Genomic DNA, 14,664 nt, shown 5'->3' with positions numbered 1-14,664 from the left:
CATGCCTCTTAATTTAAGAAATTATAAAGAAAAAAAGGGGAAATGAAAAGGAACAAGGTAAAAAAAAAAACATTAAATCACATTAAATTAAAACAACATTTCAAATAATAAAATCAAATAAAAAATAAATAGAATAAAATAAAATCTATCTGTCTATCTATTTTTATTAATTGTTAACAATCTAGCCTTGATTGGCCGCGTCTTGTCCATTCTTCGTTCTAGAGGGTGTACTTCCGGTATGAGGGGTAAACCCGCAGGAAGTAGATTACTGGACCACCAACACAGGAACAACAGAGTAAACAGACACGTTTATTCTGTTTTTGGGACGATATCTCCACAAGTATGAAATGAGACCGTACAGTCAGTGCCTCGCTCGGACGGTGTGGCGCGTCTGTGATGGTTTCAGCCGCTGTTATAGGCATGAATGAAGGTAATGATGCGCTGATGTTTGAGGCTCATCGAGCAGATTAGCACGAGCATTAGCAGGGCCTGACTAGCGCGTTCACTGAGCTCTTACTACGCGTGTCTTATCCTAAATATTAGTCAAATGTAATGTTATTCATATTAGACAGCAACGAGAGTACATTTGTGACCGGCTCGCCCTCATAATGAACACAGTTAATGTGGTTATTGATCAAAAATCGTTAGCTTTCTGGCTAATTAGCATTTTAGCATTATCATTTGTTATTCTGTTTACAAATCAGGATTTTAAAAACGTTGTAACATGTGGTGTAACAGTAAGGTATGGGTGTCCCTGCTTATGTCCTGGGCTAGTTAGGAAGGTTGTTGTTTGGCTTTCAGGTGACCGGAGCGATCTTGACAGCTAGTTAGTAACTAACCAACTGTGTGTATTTGCTTTACTGTGTGTTTATATCTTAAACATCCTCATAAGAACAATAATAGAGCCTGGAAGACTGGTTTATCCATTATACCTGTGTGTATTATGAATTTTGTCCTAAATTTGTTAAATTAATGATTTTAGTTTGACTTGTCGTAAGAAGCTATGTGGATAGTACATATTTATTTTAATTTATGTACTTCTCTAAATATATTCCCCGCTAAAGCCTGACATATGAAATAATAGTTGGAAAAATCTACCCCAATAAATATATAATATCCAGCCTGATTGATTTCACTCATTAGCTCTGTACGATTGCGGCAATGCTTAAATGCCCCCAGCAGACTTCAGAAGTGCTTACTTAATATAAAGCACGTCTGTAAATCAACCTAATGAATCAAATGCAATTGCTTTGCTGTACTTAAAGCTGACAATTGATTTTGCAGAATGAGAGATGCATATTTACAAATATGCATGCTCTGCAAAACTTGTGTTTGTGAATGTATTCAGCATGCTGAGTTGTAAAGGGGAGTTACTTGCTACCATGACAGTGTTTGAATGTTACCACATGTTATTTATTTTTTAAATGGAGCAATTTATTTAACACTTTTGCACAGTTTACGGAGCAGAAATATGCAATTTGTTGTAGATGTTATTTATATGGCAAAAAATATAATTCTGATCGCTTGTAATGTAAATCAGTCCGATCTTGGCAGTATAGGAGACTACTGACATAAAATATGTATAAATAAATATCAGCTGTCACTCTATATCACTCAATATGTCTTAGTAAGATGATATTTAAATACTTGATTTTATGATGAAAGCTCTGTAGTTTCAAGATATATATAGACCAATTTCGGTGTTGACAGTTATGACAGTTTTAAAGTAGCAGTCTATGGAAGCCATGGAATAAAAGAATAAGAAAAGGTCATTTTAAGGTTTATATTTCAAAACTCTGACTTTTTTTCTCACAATTCTGAGATTAGATCTCACAATTCTAATAAGAAAAGTCAACTGGTCATTCTCTCTTTTCCCCTCGGCTCAGAATCATGAGTTTATATCTCACACTTCTGGCTTTTTTTTCCCTCAGAATTGATAAACTCGCAATTATGGAGTTAAATCGAGTTATAAAGTCCGGACTAGGAGATATAAACTTGCATTTGTGAGAGAAAAAAAGTCAGAATTGTGAGATAAAATAGGTCAAAGATGTTGTAAAATGCTGTAACTGTTGGGCTAAGAACTGCATATGTTAATATTATGTAGATCTATTGTTTAAATCAAATGTATGCTTTACACTCTGGCTTTTATTCCCTCAGAATGGACAAACTAGCAATTGTTGAGTTAAATTGAGTAATAAAGTCTGAACTAGGAGATATAAACGTCAGAATTGTGAGATAAAATAGGTCAAAGATGTTGTAAAATGCTGTAACTGTTGGGCTAAGAACTGCATATGTTAATATTATGTAGATATATTGTTTAAATCAAATGTATGCTTTAAAAGTAGGGTAATCATAGCAGGTTTCATCCATAGTTTGTCCATTTAAACGTCTGCGTTTAGCTTTAAATGGTGTCTTTGACGACAGTATTCTGTAAAAATACAGAAAATTATTTGCATTCCTATTCTGACATCCAAAAGCACAACAATACATTTTTTTCCTCTTATTCCATGGATTTGACCCATTTCCCAACACTTGTTACCAGTGTTTTTCTGCCACCACAATGCGCGTGCAGCTGCAAGTGATTCCAGAAATTTTGGAAACTTTCCAGGATTTTTTTTAAATATTCCAGGGCCATCATTTATCAACAGTGCGTAGAAAAGGTTCTATATTTTATCCTACGAATGAAATTTATAATGTGCCTAAGTACAAGAACATCCGTATTTATCAAATGTGCACACGCAGTTCTTACGCACATGAGTAAGCAATAGGGCTGTCAAAAAAATTTTCGAATTTCGAATATCCTTCGAATTAAAAAAAAAAAATCCAATCCTCATCCACAATTTAAGGTCTGCGTCAGCCGTCAGGCAGCCTTATCAGTGGTGCACGAGATGCGATGACGATGAATGTGTCATTGATTGCATTTGAATGCTTTTGTTAGCCTATCCAGTTGAACCCACTAGATGCGGCGCTGCTACGTTGTTCATTCATATATTGCGGAAAACGAGAGCATCAGTGTGGAGAAGATGTTGTTTACATCAAAACTGAAACCAAGCCGTTCACACAGAACGCATATTTATCACATTTTCTAGAGGGACATCTATCAGCGTTGCCATTCATTCATTCATTGCGGAAATCATGGTGCCTTATGCGTGATATCAAATGCTTCCGCAGATTTATAGTATTACTATAGCATTTCACCTGAGCATTGCGAATCATGCGTATGGCCATGATAAGTGCTGAATGAATGACAGGCTTTCTGTTGTAACATCGCGCAAGGTAAATAAGGATGACATCTAGTGGAGAAGACTAATGATAAGATTCACGTTAAGCAGATCTTGTTTTAAATGTGCTGAAATAAATCCTGGAAAAGATCAATTCGCGGCTTTTGAGAATCGATGTCGAATCGATGTCATTTAAAAAAACGATTAATTGAAAAATCGATTTTTTTTTGCCCCCCAGCCCTAGTCTAAAGACATTATGCCGGTTTTTCCCCATCCCACTGTATCTCATGTTTTTAAATGAAGAAAGTAGCCTACTCTTTGTGATTGGTTTTCGGTCCTTTGTATTAAACTATACATACATGCATGGTGCTGTTTTTTTTCTAATTGTTTAAGCAACTTTAGTAATTATATATGGGTTATAAACACTATTTTAAACATTATGCACTTTTTTTCCAAAGATAGTCGTGTTATTTTATTACGCTTTGAAGAAACGTGCATAATATTTTGCTCGATGCGCCCTCTTGTGGCCTCAGGAGAGAAGCCAAAAGCTTTTTTCCCCCCTAACTGAAATTATGCCTTTAAAATTCGAATTTAGTTTTTCAGTCATTTTGACAGCCCTAGTAAGCAATCATTGTTGATAAATCCCACATGTGCGTAAGTAACACGTTCATGGTCATTTGCATTTGGAAACGCCTTTAATGAACAATATATGGTGACAACACCTCCCTTTATAAATCACGTGAATGTATGTGTCCTCACCGAAATCATGGCAAAGAAAGCGGTACTGACTGAGAAGCCATTCTGTGCTCTCACTCTCAGCGCGGTCTTTGAAAACGCATTCTCTGCAGAGCGCATTGTTTGCCAAGTCTTCCAATAACGCAAGATAAGCCATTTTACTGAGACAAACATTTGTCACAGCTGTCTTTTATAGGGTTTGACACCAATTACGCAACTTGTCTGTTTAAAACCAGACAAATGATAAATTGAGTGTTTTATAATTAATGGAAACACAGGACATATGTGGATTGCTTAATGCATACGGTGACACTCTTAAATGCTTTTTATGTGTAGTGTCGCTATTCTACCACTAGATTCTCTGCGTAAGCATGCTCAGAGGTGTGCTTATATTTACACACATTTCTACGTATAAGTACAAGTTGGTAGATCCCTCACTTTGCGTGAAACTGTTCTTACGCACTTATTACACACACATCTGTGCGTATGCACTGTTGATAAATGAGGCCCCAGGGATTTTTGGAAAGTTTCCGGAAATTTACTGGAAAATTTTCACCCCTTTGCAACCCTACTCCAGATTGGTCTATAATGCAATGCAATACAATAATGATTGAGAGATGAACAGATCAACATTCTTCTAAAGCCTGAAGATCATTGATACTCACATTTTGACTTTTGACTAAAAGTGATGTATGGATAATCAAGTAAACCTAAGTTGCTTCAGTCCAGGAAGTGTTCATCTTGAAATACTAACAATATAAAAGTTATTCTTGCATTAACTTTATAAAGATCAGTAAAGATTTCACAGCAAAAAAATAGTTAAGAACGAGATGAAGGTGGATGTTTTTACAACTATGCTAAAAGACCTTTGACTTACTAAAAAATGTAAACTGTCAATCAGACGACAGAAGGCATGTAGTAGATTGTGAATAGCAGAATTTTCAGCAAAGTTTTGATCATGTAGAAATTTGCATATCAAGTATGATACAGTAGGCTTTATAGGGTTAATATATTACGCAATCATTGTATGATATTTGTGGCTTAATGCTTAAACATCTGGTCTGTGTTACCCTGTAGGCAGGCATCCATGTCCCACCATGGAGAGGAGAAAATAACCCCAAAAAGAAGGAAAAGAAGACGCTGCATTGCTGAGGAATCTTCAGCCTCTAACTCCGACTGAGGGTCGGCACATCCGGACGGAGAACCGGAGAGCGACAGAGGGGTGAGGGGCTGGTGCTTAGAATGGCTTTCCTCGACAACCCCGCCATCATCCTGGCCCACATCCGGCAGTCGCACGTGACCAGCGATGACACCGGGATGTGTGAGATGGTCCTGATCGACCACGACGTGGATCTGGAGAAGTGCCAATCGTCTGCGGCGTCTGCTGGTGGAGGCTCGTCCGGGGGATCGTATGGAGACGGCAGCAGTGGAGGAGACGGCCAGAACTGCGATCTCTCTCAGTCTGTCGACATCACCTCCAGCTGGGACTTCGGCATCCGACGGCGCTCCAACACAGGCAAGTAGCTGTCTGACTCTCAGACTTTCTGCTTTCGGGGACCTGAAACCAGCTTACTGATGTGGTTGGTACAGGTAAAGATGAAACCAAAACCTTCTCACACTTGGTTTTAAGATTGTTAGATGAGATGAGAAAAGCAAATATTGCCCAGTTGCACTTTATTTTTACATTTGCGCAATTTCCAACATTTTTGTGTGATTACAGCATTTGGCTAGATTTGTAACGAGAACCGTTTGTAAACCTGTTGTCACAGAAACTTGGAAGGCTTCCCTGCAGTTTTTCACCAAAGTAAAAGTTCAAGGTTTAACTCTTTCAAGTATTAATTAATCACTGCCCAATAGAGTGGGGGAACTATGACGTCAGAATCCGGAAGTGTAATTCGCCGTGGGTTCCTTCGAGATTTTCCTATGGGGTTTTATAATGGGGGTTTTCAATTAGTGAGTAAAATAAAGCTTGTAGTAAACATACCTTGACGATACTTTTATGTTTTGTTCTACAATGTAAACCGCACACACTCACAGCCCAAATGTTCTTATCTAGTTACTTATTAAAAACATACGTTTTCAAAAATGAACATAACTCTTTCAAAATTTGTGTTTTGGGTATGGATGCGTGTAATTTACATTGTAGAACAAAACGTAAAAGTATCGTCAAGTTATGTTTACCACAAGCTTTATTTTACTCATTAATTGAAAAACCCAATTATAAAACCCCATAGGAAAATCTCGAAGGAACCCGCGGTGAATTACTCTTCCGGATTCTGACGTCATAGTTCCCCCACTGGTATTGATTATCTATATTATTCAAGGCATTGTATTAAAGTTAGAAATTCCAGTATCGTGTCACTCAGACCAACTTATAAGTTCAGACAATAGTTCAGACATAAATGAAAATTTGCTGAAAACTTGCTTACCCTCGGGCCATTCAAAACGCAGATGAGTTTATTCATTCATGGGAACAGATTTGGAGAAATTTAGCATTACATCTCTTGCTCACCAATGGATCCTCTGCAGTGAATGGGTGCCGTCAGAATGAGAGTCCAAACAGCTGATAAAAACATCACAATAATCCACACCACTCCAGTCCATCAGTTAACATCTTGAGAAGTGAAAAGCTGTGTGTTTGTAAGAAACAAATCCATCAGAAGATGCATTTTGGTCACCACCAGAGTTTACTAACCAATCAATATCAACATGCTGAATGTTGAAAATCTGCTAATGGGATGCCAGCCTAAACTGAACCTTGCATGCTTCTGCTTCATTTTGCTGTGCCCATGATTACCTCTTTCCCTCTGAACATGATTTCTATCTGTATTGATTTGCTTAAAGCAGTTCAGCTGATGATGCTGAGAAATGTGACATTTGAAGCCATTTAAGTCTCTAACAGGAAATACAGCTGTTTTTAAAGATGTTAAACAACAACAAACATGTCTTAACAAGTGTATCGTGTTATCATTACATCAATTAGTATTTGTTTGGTCATCATCTGAACTGCTGCATGGCTTGCAGATGGACAGAAATCACAGCATATTAGGGTTGGGAAGCGAGAATTGGATCCTTTTCTGATAACTGTTCTGGTACCTCTCCAGAAAGTTATTATTGATCTAAAACATTTGTTCATTTAGCAAAATATGGCATTAGAGGAAGTTCTGTGTATTTTTATTTTTGTTGAATATCTGAACTCATTTGATGACAGGCTGCTGAGGGCCCTAAATGCAATTGATTGCAATTGAAAAAAACTGCTTCCTAAATAGAGATCATTCAGAAAACCTGAAAGAATTGTTAATGCAATCCTTAAGGAGACAGAATCTTTAAGTGGAATCTGAATCAGAGCCAGAATCGTTCATTTCCTTACTATTCCCATCTCTGCTTACTGATTATCAATAGGCTGAAACCTTGGAGCAAAACAAAACAGAAAGTTAGGCTGGACTTAAACACTATGGCCTGGTTTCACAGACGGAGCTTAGGTTAAGTCTTAAATCTCATTTTGTTAAAAAAGAAATTGTGAGAAAATTGTATTGAGTTGAGTGAATCGTTACATCCCTATATGCTACTAGTTTTTGCTGTGGTATTGAAGTAGTAAATTGTTCTTTAAATAATAAGTGTTACTTAAATAATAAAGAATCATATTTTTTTTGAGCATCTGAAAAATGATCCGATCTGTGACTCAAAATGTGATATGATAATGTAATATAATCCGAACCGTGAGATTTGTGATCCGTTGCACCCCTACTCTCTTGACTTGTTATTTGAAGAAAAAATACAATATCTTTTATTTGGGCTAGTTAAATTCATTTTTGGGCTACCAAAATCTGAAGAATGCCTGCCCAAAGGGCTACCAGGGATTTTGAAATTTTGCGAGCCTTGGACTATTAGAGAGAATATCTCAACAAAATGTGTCAATGTTTTGCTGTAGATACCAGCAATGTTTTATACTGAAATGTTTTTGAGTGACACTTTAATTAAATTCAAAGAGTAATTTCACAAAAAAAAAAACCTTTTCACATGGAAAACAATCAGTTTCTCACATTACAGGTGAGTTATGCCTATTATATTTTGCTTTGGATATGATATGACAATGCAGAATTAGGCATAATTATGTGAGACTCTTATTATGTTATGCTTGTTCAAACGGTTTTTGGCCAGTGTAAGGACTGATATACTGATGCCTGGTTATGTTGAGGTTTGTTCCTGGAGTCATTCAGTTTCAGCCAGTACCTTTTGTCATGGCAGCTGTTGAAATGCGCATTAATCCTTGGCTAGGGATTGAGAATCACTAGCACTCTAGCTTTGTAACGTTGGTGAAATGGATGTGGCTTAGCTCTGGTTTTGAGATGCTTTTGTCGGGGAGGGGGATCTTGGAAATATTTCTCTATGAACCATCTGAACAACTTGTGCCCAGGACGACAAGACAGTTTCGTGAGACCTGAGCCTGCTGGTAAGCAAGTGTTCAGGACAGGAAACAGTGCTGAAAATATCAATATGAATCTGATGAATCTAATCTTTGAATCAAATTCAGTTTGAATTTAATTAATTGAATTAATTAAATTTTTAATGGGGTTGAAATCCAACTAAGTCCTGCAGACCCTTAGAAACACTGATTGAATAAAAAATAAAAATAAACAAAAGCTGTCACTGGGCCAGTACACTTTCAAAAGGGACTAATATGCAGGAGTGCACATACATTTTTCAGCCTGGTTCTCATAAGAGAACCTGGAGATTTGGTTTGGTCCTCACACTGCACATAGTGTAAATTAATTAATTTAATTTAAATTAAATTAATCGTAGTGATAATTACTTTATTTCAATAAATACTTTATTTAATACTTTATTTACTTTTTTTAATAAAATAATAAAATGTGATAATACTATTATATTTTAAAATAAAAAGGGAGTATTAAATACAATTACAGCTATTTTATAGTAAACATAAAAATAAAATGCTAATATTTACTACTTTTTTTTTTTTTAAAGATGAATTTTCATTATTTTCAAACTTAAAGTCAGCAGGCTTTTATTTTGGCGGGTTGCCGGCAAGTTAGTATATGCGCTTCCGGGTTTAGCGCATCAGTAAATTAAATGTCACAGTTTTGCATTGTGCTTTGAAAATTCCACATCACAAGTAGACACGCCCCTTATTGCTGATTGGCTACAAGTTTGTTTTGTTATTCGGCCTGAATCAGTTTTCTAAAGTGTTTTTGAAATATCACATACCCTGCCTTTAACAGCTGTCAACCATGTCGGTATGCGTACCATTTATGTGCGCACCCCTGCTAATATGTACATTTTGGGTACTAATAGGTATCTTTAAGGTAGTAATATGCACCCTTTAGGGGAAAAAAATAATAAAATAAAATTTAGAAAATTTAATACAATTTAAAATATACAGTCAAACCAAAAATTATTCAGACACCAGATATAATTTTTGATATTTTTCTACTAGTGGGTGCAGGACACTATAGTTCATCTATGTAAGTGAGGATAGCAAAATAAAGTAAACTGTGACATATTATACCCCAAAATTCTTCATACATATCGGTAAAATTGATAAAAAATTTGGGACCAAAAATTATTCTGACACTTTGACCTGACCATGTTTTGCTTAAGTGTTATCTGACGTTATCACAATGAATTTTTTCTGACACCGTTTAACTCGGAGTTCTTGTCATGTTTTATTTCCATTTTCTAAACTATAGTGAATAAACTCTGATAATGTGTGAAACGTTGAAGATGTCTGAATAAATGCTGGTTTGACTGTAATTCGAAAATATAATAAAATTTAGAACGATCACTTTTTGTCAGAATAAGTATATTGTTTCATTTTACATAAATATTTCTTACACTGAATGACAATGGAACATTATTTCATCCACATTTTGACATTTTATTTTCACAAAAGTTATAATATATATATATAAAAATATATATTTTACTTTTATTTAACATGATTTTTCTATTTAAAATCACTTTAGTAAATTTGATTTGATGCAGCCACCAAAATGGGATGTCTTGTCTCGTATAATATAAATAAAAATAAATAAATAAACAAAATTCTGTCTATTAATTTCATGTCTAGTATAATAACAGTGTTCAATATTGTAAATCTTCAAAGCTCCTGTCAGGCAGGCTACAGTCTAACGTACACATTGTGACGTGGAAAAGATACTTAATGTATGTTCTTGCTTTACTGTTCAAGCAATAATTCCCAGTATTCAAGATGACAATATAATTTCCTTCAAATGTCTAATGTTGCATTATAAATTTCAATGTGACACATTTAAAAATGCATGAAGTGTTTGCCTTCACATATTTTCTGATAGAGTGTATTTCATGGTTTATGGTCACTTATATATTTGTGCATCTGTAATTGTGCTGGTTTTCCACTGTGGGAAAAAAATAACCTTCATGTGGAACGTCCCAGACCACTGAGGTTGAAGTTCCAGAATCAACCAAACACTTTTGACTTGAGTATTAGAGATGTAGATATTTTGCCGATATTTTAAAAATGCCAAATATCGGCCTTGGCGATATATCGGTCGACCACTAATATACATGCTGCATATTTGTACTTGCTCTCAAAATAGCAGCCAAGTGCTCTCTAACCAAACCCTTGAAGTGTTTTAAGTGTACAAATTGGACTAGTTTGAATGGAACATGTTCCAAACGCATAAAAATGCATACTAAACAAAATGCATATGTGCATATTGTTTAGAATGCATTTTTATGTGTTTGGAAAATCAAATATAATGTAGATCAGCTGTAGACCTCATGAAGTAAATGGAAAATGTCTTGTACTTCTGTGTAGACATTCTGGTATATCCGGTGACATGAATGACTAAGTTGAGAGTGTTTTAAGACCATAAATTTTTTTTTTTTTTTTTTTTTTCCCTTTGTGACATTTTCATGACATTTAAAAATTCTCATTACTGTAATGGGGAAAAATATGATATGATATAAAAAAATATGATATATTATTAAATTAGATTTGTAAAGCACAAAAGTTAAAGTATACATCAAGGTAAATTTTGCTGGACTAGATTTAATAAAAAGCAAAAAAAAACAATAGAGACATGATTAGCAGCTTTTCTATGTTGCGGTAATGAGAATGAGGTTTTTTTGAGGGGGAAATGTGTTTAAATGTCTTAAATAATGTCACAATAAAAAAAACACCTTAATTTTCTTTGCATAAAATATACTGTGTATTGTTTTTTTTTTTCTTCTTTTGATTTTGAACTGAAATATGACCTGGTCATTTGTTAGTGAGATTCATCCAAGCACTTCTTTGGCAGCTTATTGATGAAGAAAACCAAGACTAGTGTAATAGTGGGCCAAGTTTGACATTGATTTGTTATGACAAGCGCGTTAATATATAAATCATCAGTCTAGTAATAACCTGCATTTCTATTCTAAGATTTATTATAGATTAAAAGGTATGATAACCCGCTGCATATTTTTTCACCAGGTGAATTCAGCCCTTGTATTTGTTAATTACTCTTATAATATGCATGAACTTTGAAGTGTAATGGGGTCACACCACTGACACTGTTAATAGATCAAGGTCTTTTCATTTAAAGCTCAAAGATTGGAGCGACTGAGGAAAGAACGACAGAACCAGATCAAGTGCAAAAACATCCAGTGGAAAGAGAGAAGCTCGTCTCAATCAGGTACAGTAGTCATACTCAAAAGAGAAGTTTGCTTTCATTTTCTGGTCTTTATTTCTTGTCCTCTGAAAATTTGTTCCTCTATCTTGATTTTTTTATTTTTTTTTGTAGCAGACGACTTGAGCTCACTTTTTGAAAAGAAGGACTTTAAGAACAGGCCCCGGAGCACAGGCAGTAAATCCACACTCTCGCTGCGGCTAGAACAGTGTCCTCAACAGCTCAACAACCCCTTCAACGAGTACTCCAAATTTGATGGCAAGGTGAGCACTTTTGTGTTTAGACTAAGTACTTTACCTCTAAAATTACATGCTAGATTATCTTTGAATACTGAGGTCTTTCAAAGTCAACATGAGATCAAAATTGACTTTCTTAATAAATGTCCCTGGTCGTGTTGTGCACGATCCATCAGTGCAAATTATGCTAACTAAATCAAATATTAGCTTCCATTTGCCTCCATTTGTGAAATATAATTTGGCTAGTTAGTTCAAATATATATTAATTTTATATATATTTATACTTTCCGTATTCATTTTAATTTTAGTTAAAGTTTTAGTAATTTTTTTTGTGTTTTTGACATTTTTAGTATTCAATATTAATTATGTCTATACTGCTTTTATAATTTTTTTATTTCTGTTTTAGTTATTTTTTGTGCAAGTTAAATTAAATGAAAAAATGTTGCCTTGGCAACTAGCTGCTTATTTAAATAATTTTTTTATTTGTATTTTTATATTTTATAGATTATTATAATTTTTTAAAATATGGTTATTGTTTCAGTTTTAGTTAACTATAATAACCCTAATCATTATTAATTGGTCATCATGCAGGGCTGAACCTTTCCTCTTTTGCATGATTAAAAAAATTAACATGTTCAAGAAATTACTTCCAAACTTAATTTTCAGACCTCACCTTTAACAGCCATTGTTGAGAAACTGCTGGTGTCACGCAGGTTTCTCTCCTGTCTCCTTGCGTTAGGATGAGCTCCAGGCTGTAACACCTTCGCAGAAAAGAGAAAGACTGCAGTTTTAATTTTTTCACAGTCTTGGAGATTTTAAGTGTAGTTTGTCATTGTGCATCACTTACAGCTTCCTTTATCACCCGTTCCCCCCTTTGGCTCTTTAGATTCATGTTTTTACATTCTGTTTTCTGTGATGTGAATTTGTCAGGAATGCAATAAGTCTTTTCCACTTCCAATAAAATCTTACAATACAACCCAGTTATTTTAATGTTGAGATATTAGCAATATCCCTATTTATTTATTTATTTATTTATTTACCATTGGTAATAAATATTTGTGATTCTGTTCATTTTTGATTTATTTTTATTATTTTATTTTTTAATCATCTAATATATATATATATATATATATATATTATAGTATATATAAATATTATATATACATATATAATTTCTGATTGTTTATTTTTTATATTTTTTGCTACTTGTAATGACAATTTAAGAGAAAACTAAATTATTTTGAGAATAAAGATCATTAATAAAGTCAGAACGTGACACAAACAAGATTCAAACCTGCTCCAACTGCGTGAGCACCAAGACTCAATATAAGGCATAATTTGACATTTTAAAAAAATCTTTTTTCCTACTTTTTGCTTTGAATTTTATAGTATCTTTTCGATTTTCACAGTATGTGGAATATAATGTGTTTTTTTAACCTTAAACCGCATAAACACATTTCATTACACCAAATACACAAAATAATGTTCTTTTTAGCAACATCATATGACCCCTTTAAAATAACACTGCATTAAGCCATATAGCAATTCCTGATTTCCGGCTCCAAATTTAAGACCTCTTAAAATGATAAATAAGACTTTTGTTATGCCATTATTTTGATTTTAAGGACACGTGGGAACCTACTTTTTATTCGCTCATGTATCCTAAATACATTTTGCAGTTTGCACACATCTATTTTTAGTCACAAATGCAAGTAAAATGCTCTCACCGTCGATCCCTGCTTAGTGGATACTTGTTTACGGTGCCATAAATAAAATATGTTTGTTATCAACCTGCTTGGAAAGTGCTGCTCTCCAAGTAATGATCCTTCCCAGAGGCATTTATATTCCTTTCCCATCTACCTCTGCTGCTAATGCCAGTCTTGACCTTTCCCAGCAAAGGCAGGGATTCCCCTGGGTTTCTTTCTCATCTCCTCATTCAGTACGTCTCCGAGGTTTGCTGACCGAATAGCGCAGGAATTTTCTCCCTGGTACGTGGTACAATATGAAGATTTATACTTCGGTCAGATTGAGGAGAGGGTGACCATTAAAATGGAGAGGAGACCAGAAAAAAAGCCAGATTCCCTCTTGGGCAGTGTGGTGCCTCACACAGACAGTCTTGGTGGTTGATGTGAGACCTGATTGGCATATCAATTAGTCTTTTCCCCCTGGAGGTGGGTCAGGCTGTAGCGAGGAAGAGATACGGGACTTGTGTGGGGTTTAAATGAGTCGACTACCTCCGTACGGCTCTAGCCATTACTGGAGGCCATCTGAAAGCTGCTTTTGTGTGATGTTTCTGTTCCCTCTTGAATTCAGAAACAATTCTTTCAGGACGTTCAGATCGCTGTCAGGGCAAGCCAATAATTTCCCATCTCCCTCTCTCCTATGGTTCTGCCAATCCAGTTTTTGAGTATTTTATTAGAATGAACCCCTTTTACATCTGGTATTATCATCCAGACACATGTGCTTAATATAGGTGTAAATTGAGTCAGAAAAACACATGACTTGAATTATCGTAAGACACACACTGCAAGGTCTTCATGACAAACTGCCAGAATAAAGGTTTGGTTTTAGTTAAAGAAATTATAACAGGAATTATTATTATTGCATACTAAAATGTACTTCTTAAAGTAATAATTATCATTTTAATAATAATTTTAAGGAAGAATATTTTCATCCATGTTTTCATTTGTACAGTATACTATTGCATACTGTATAGTAGGGCTGTCAAAATGACTGAAAAACTAAATTCGAATTTTCTACTTAAATATGATCAAAATTCGAATTATATTCAAATTTAAA

The 14,664-nt window shown here is 34.8% G+C and overlaps 1 protein-coding gene across 1 annotated transcript in view; it reads left to right on the top strand.

Moving 5' to 3' along the window:
* Window positions 1–249: 249 nt before the first annotated feature.
* LOC107715545 (target of rapamycin complex 2 subunit MAPKAP1-like) overlaps window positions 250–14,664 on the top strand; it is a 47,789-nt gene continuing 33,374 nt past the window's right edge. Inside the window, exons 1-5 of the mRNA XM_016521696.1 lie at window positions 250–430; window positions 5,034–5,472; window positions 11,546–11,635; window positions 11,744–11,964; window positions 14,525–14,543. Coding sequence (XP_016377182.1) covers window positions 5,199–5,472; window positions 11,546–11,635; window positions 11,744–11,964; window positions 14,525–14,543 — 604 coding nt within the window. The 5' untranslated portion in view covers window positions 250–430; window positions 5,034–5,198. The remainder of the gene's footprint in view (window positions 431–5,033; window positions 5,473–11,545; window positions 11,636–11,743; window positions 11,965–14,524; window positions 14,544–14,664) is intronic.

The sequence above is a fragment of the Sinocyclocheilus rhinocerous genome, unplaced genomic scaffold (assembly GCF_001515625.1).
Source record: "Sinocyclocheilus rhinocerous isolate Xijiao unplaced genomic scaffold, SAMN03320098_v1.1 scaffold2765, whole genome shotgun sequence".
NCBI lineage: Eukaryota > Metazoa > Chordata > Actinopteri > Cypriniformes > Cyprinidae > Sinocyclocheilus > Sinocyclocheilus rhinocerous.
This window is presented reverse-complemented; position numbering and strand designations above follow the sequence as displayed.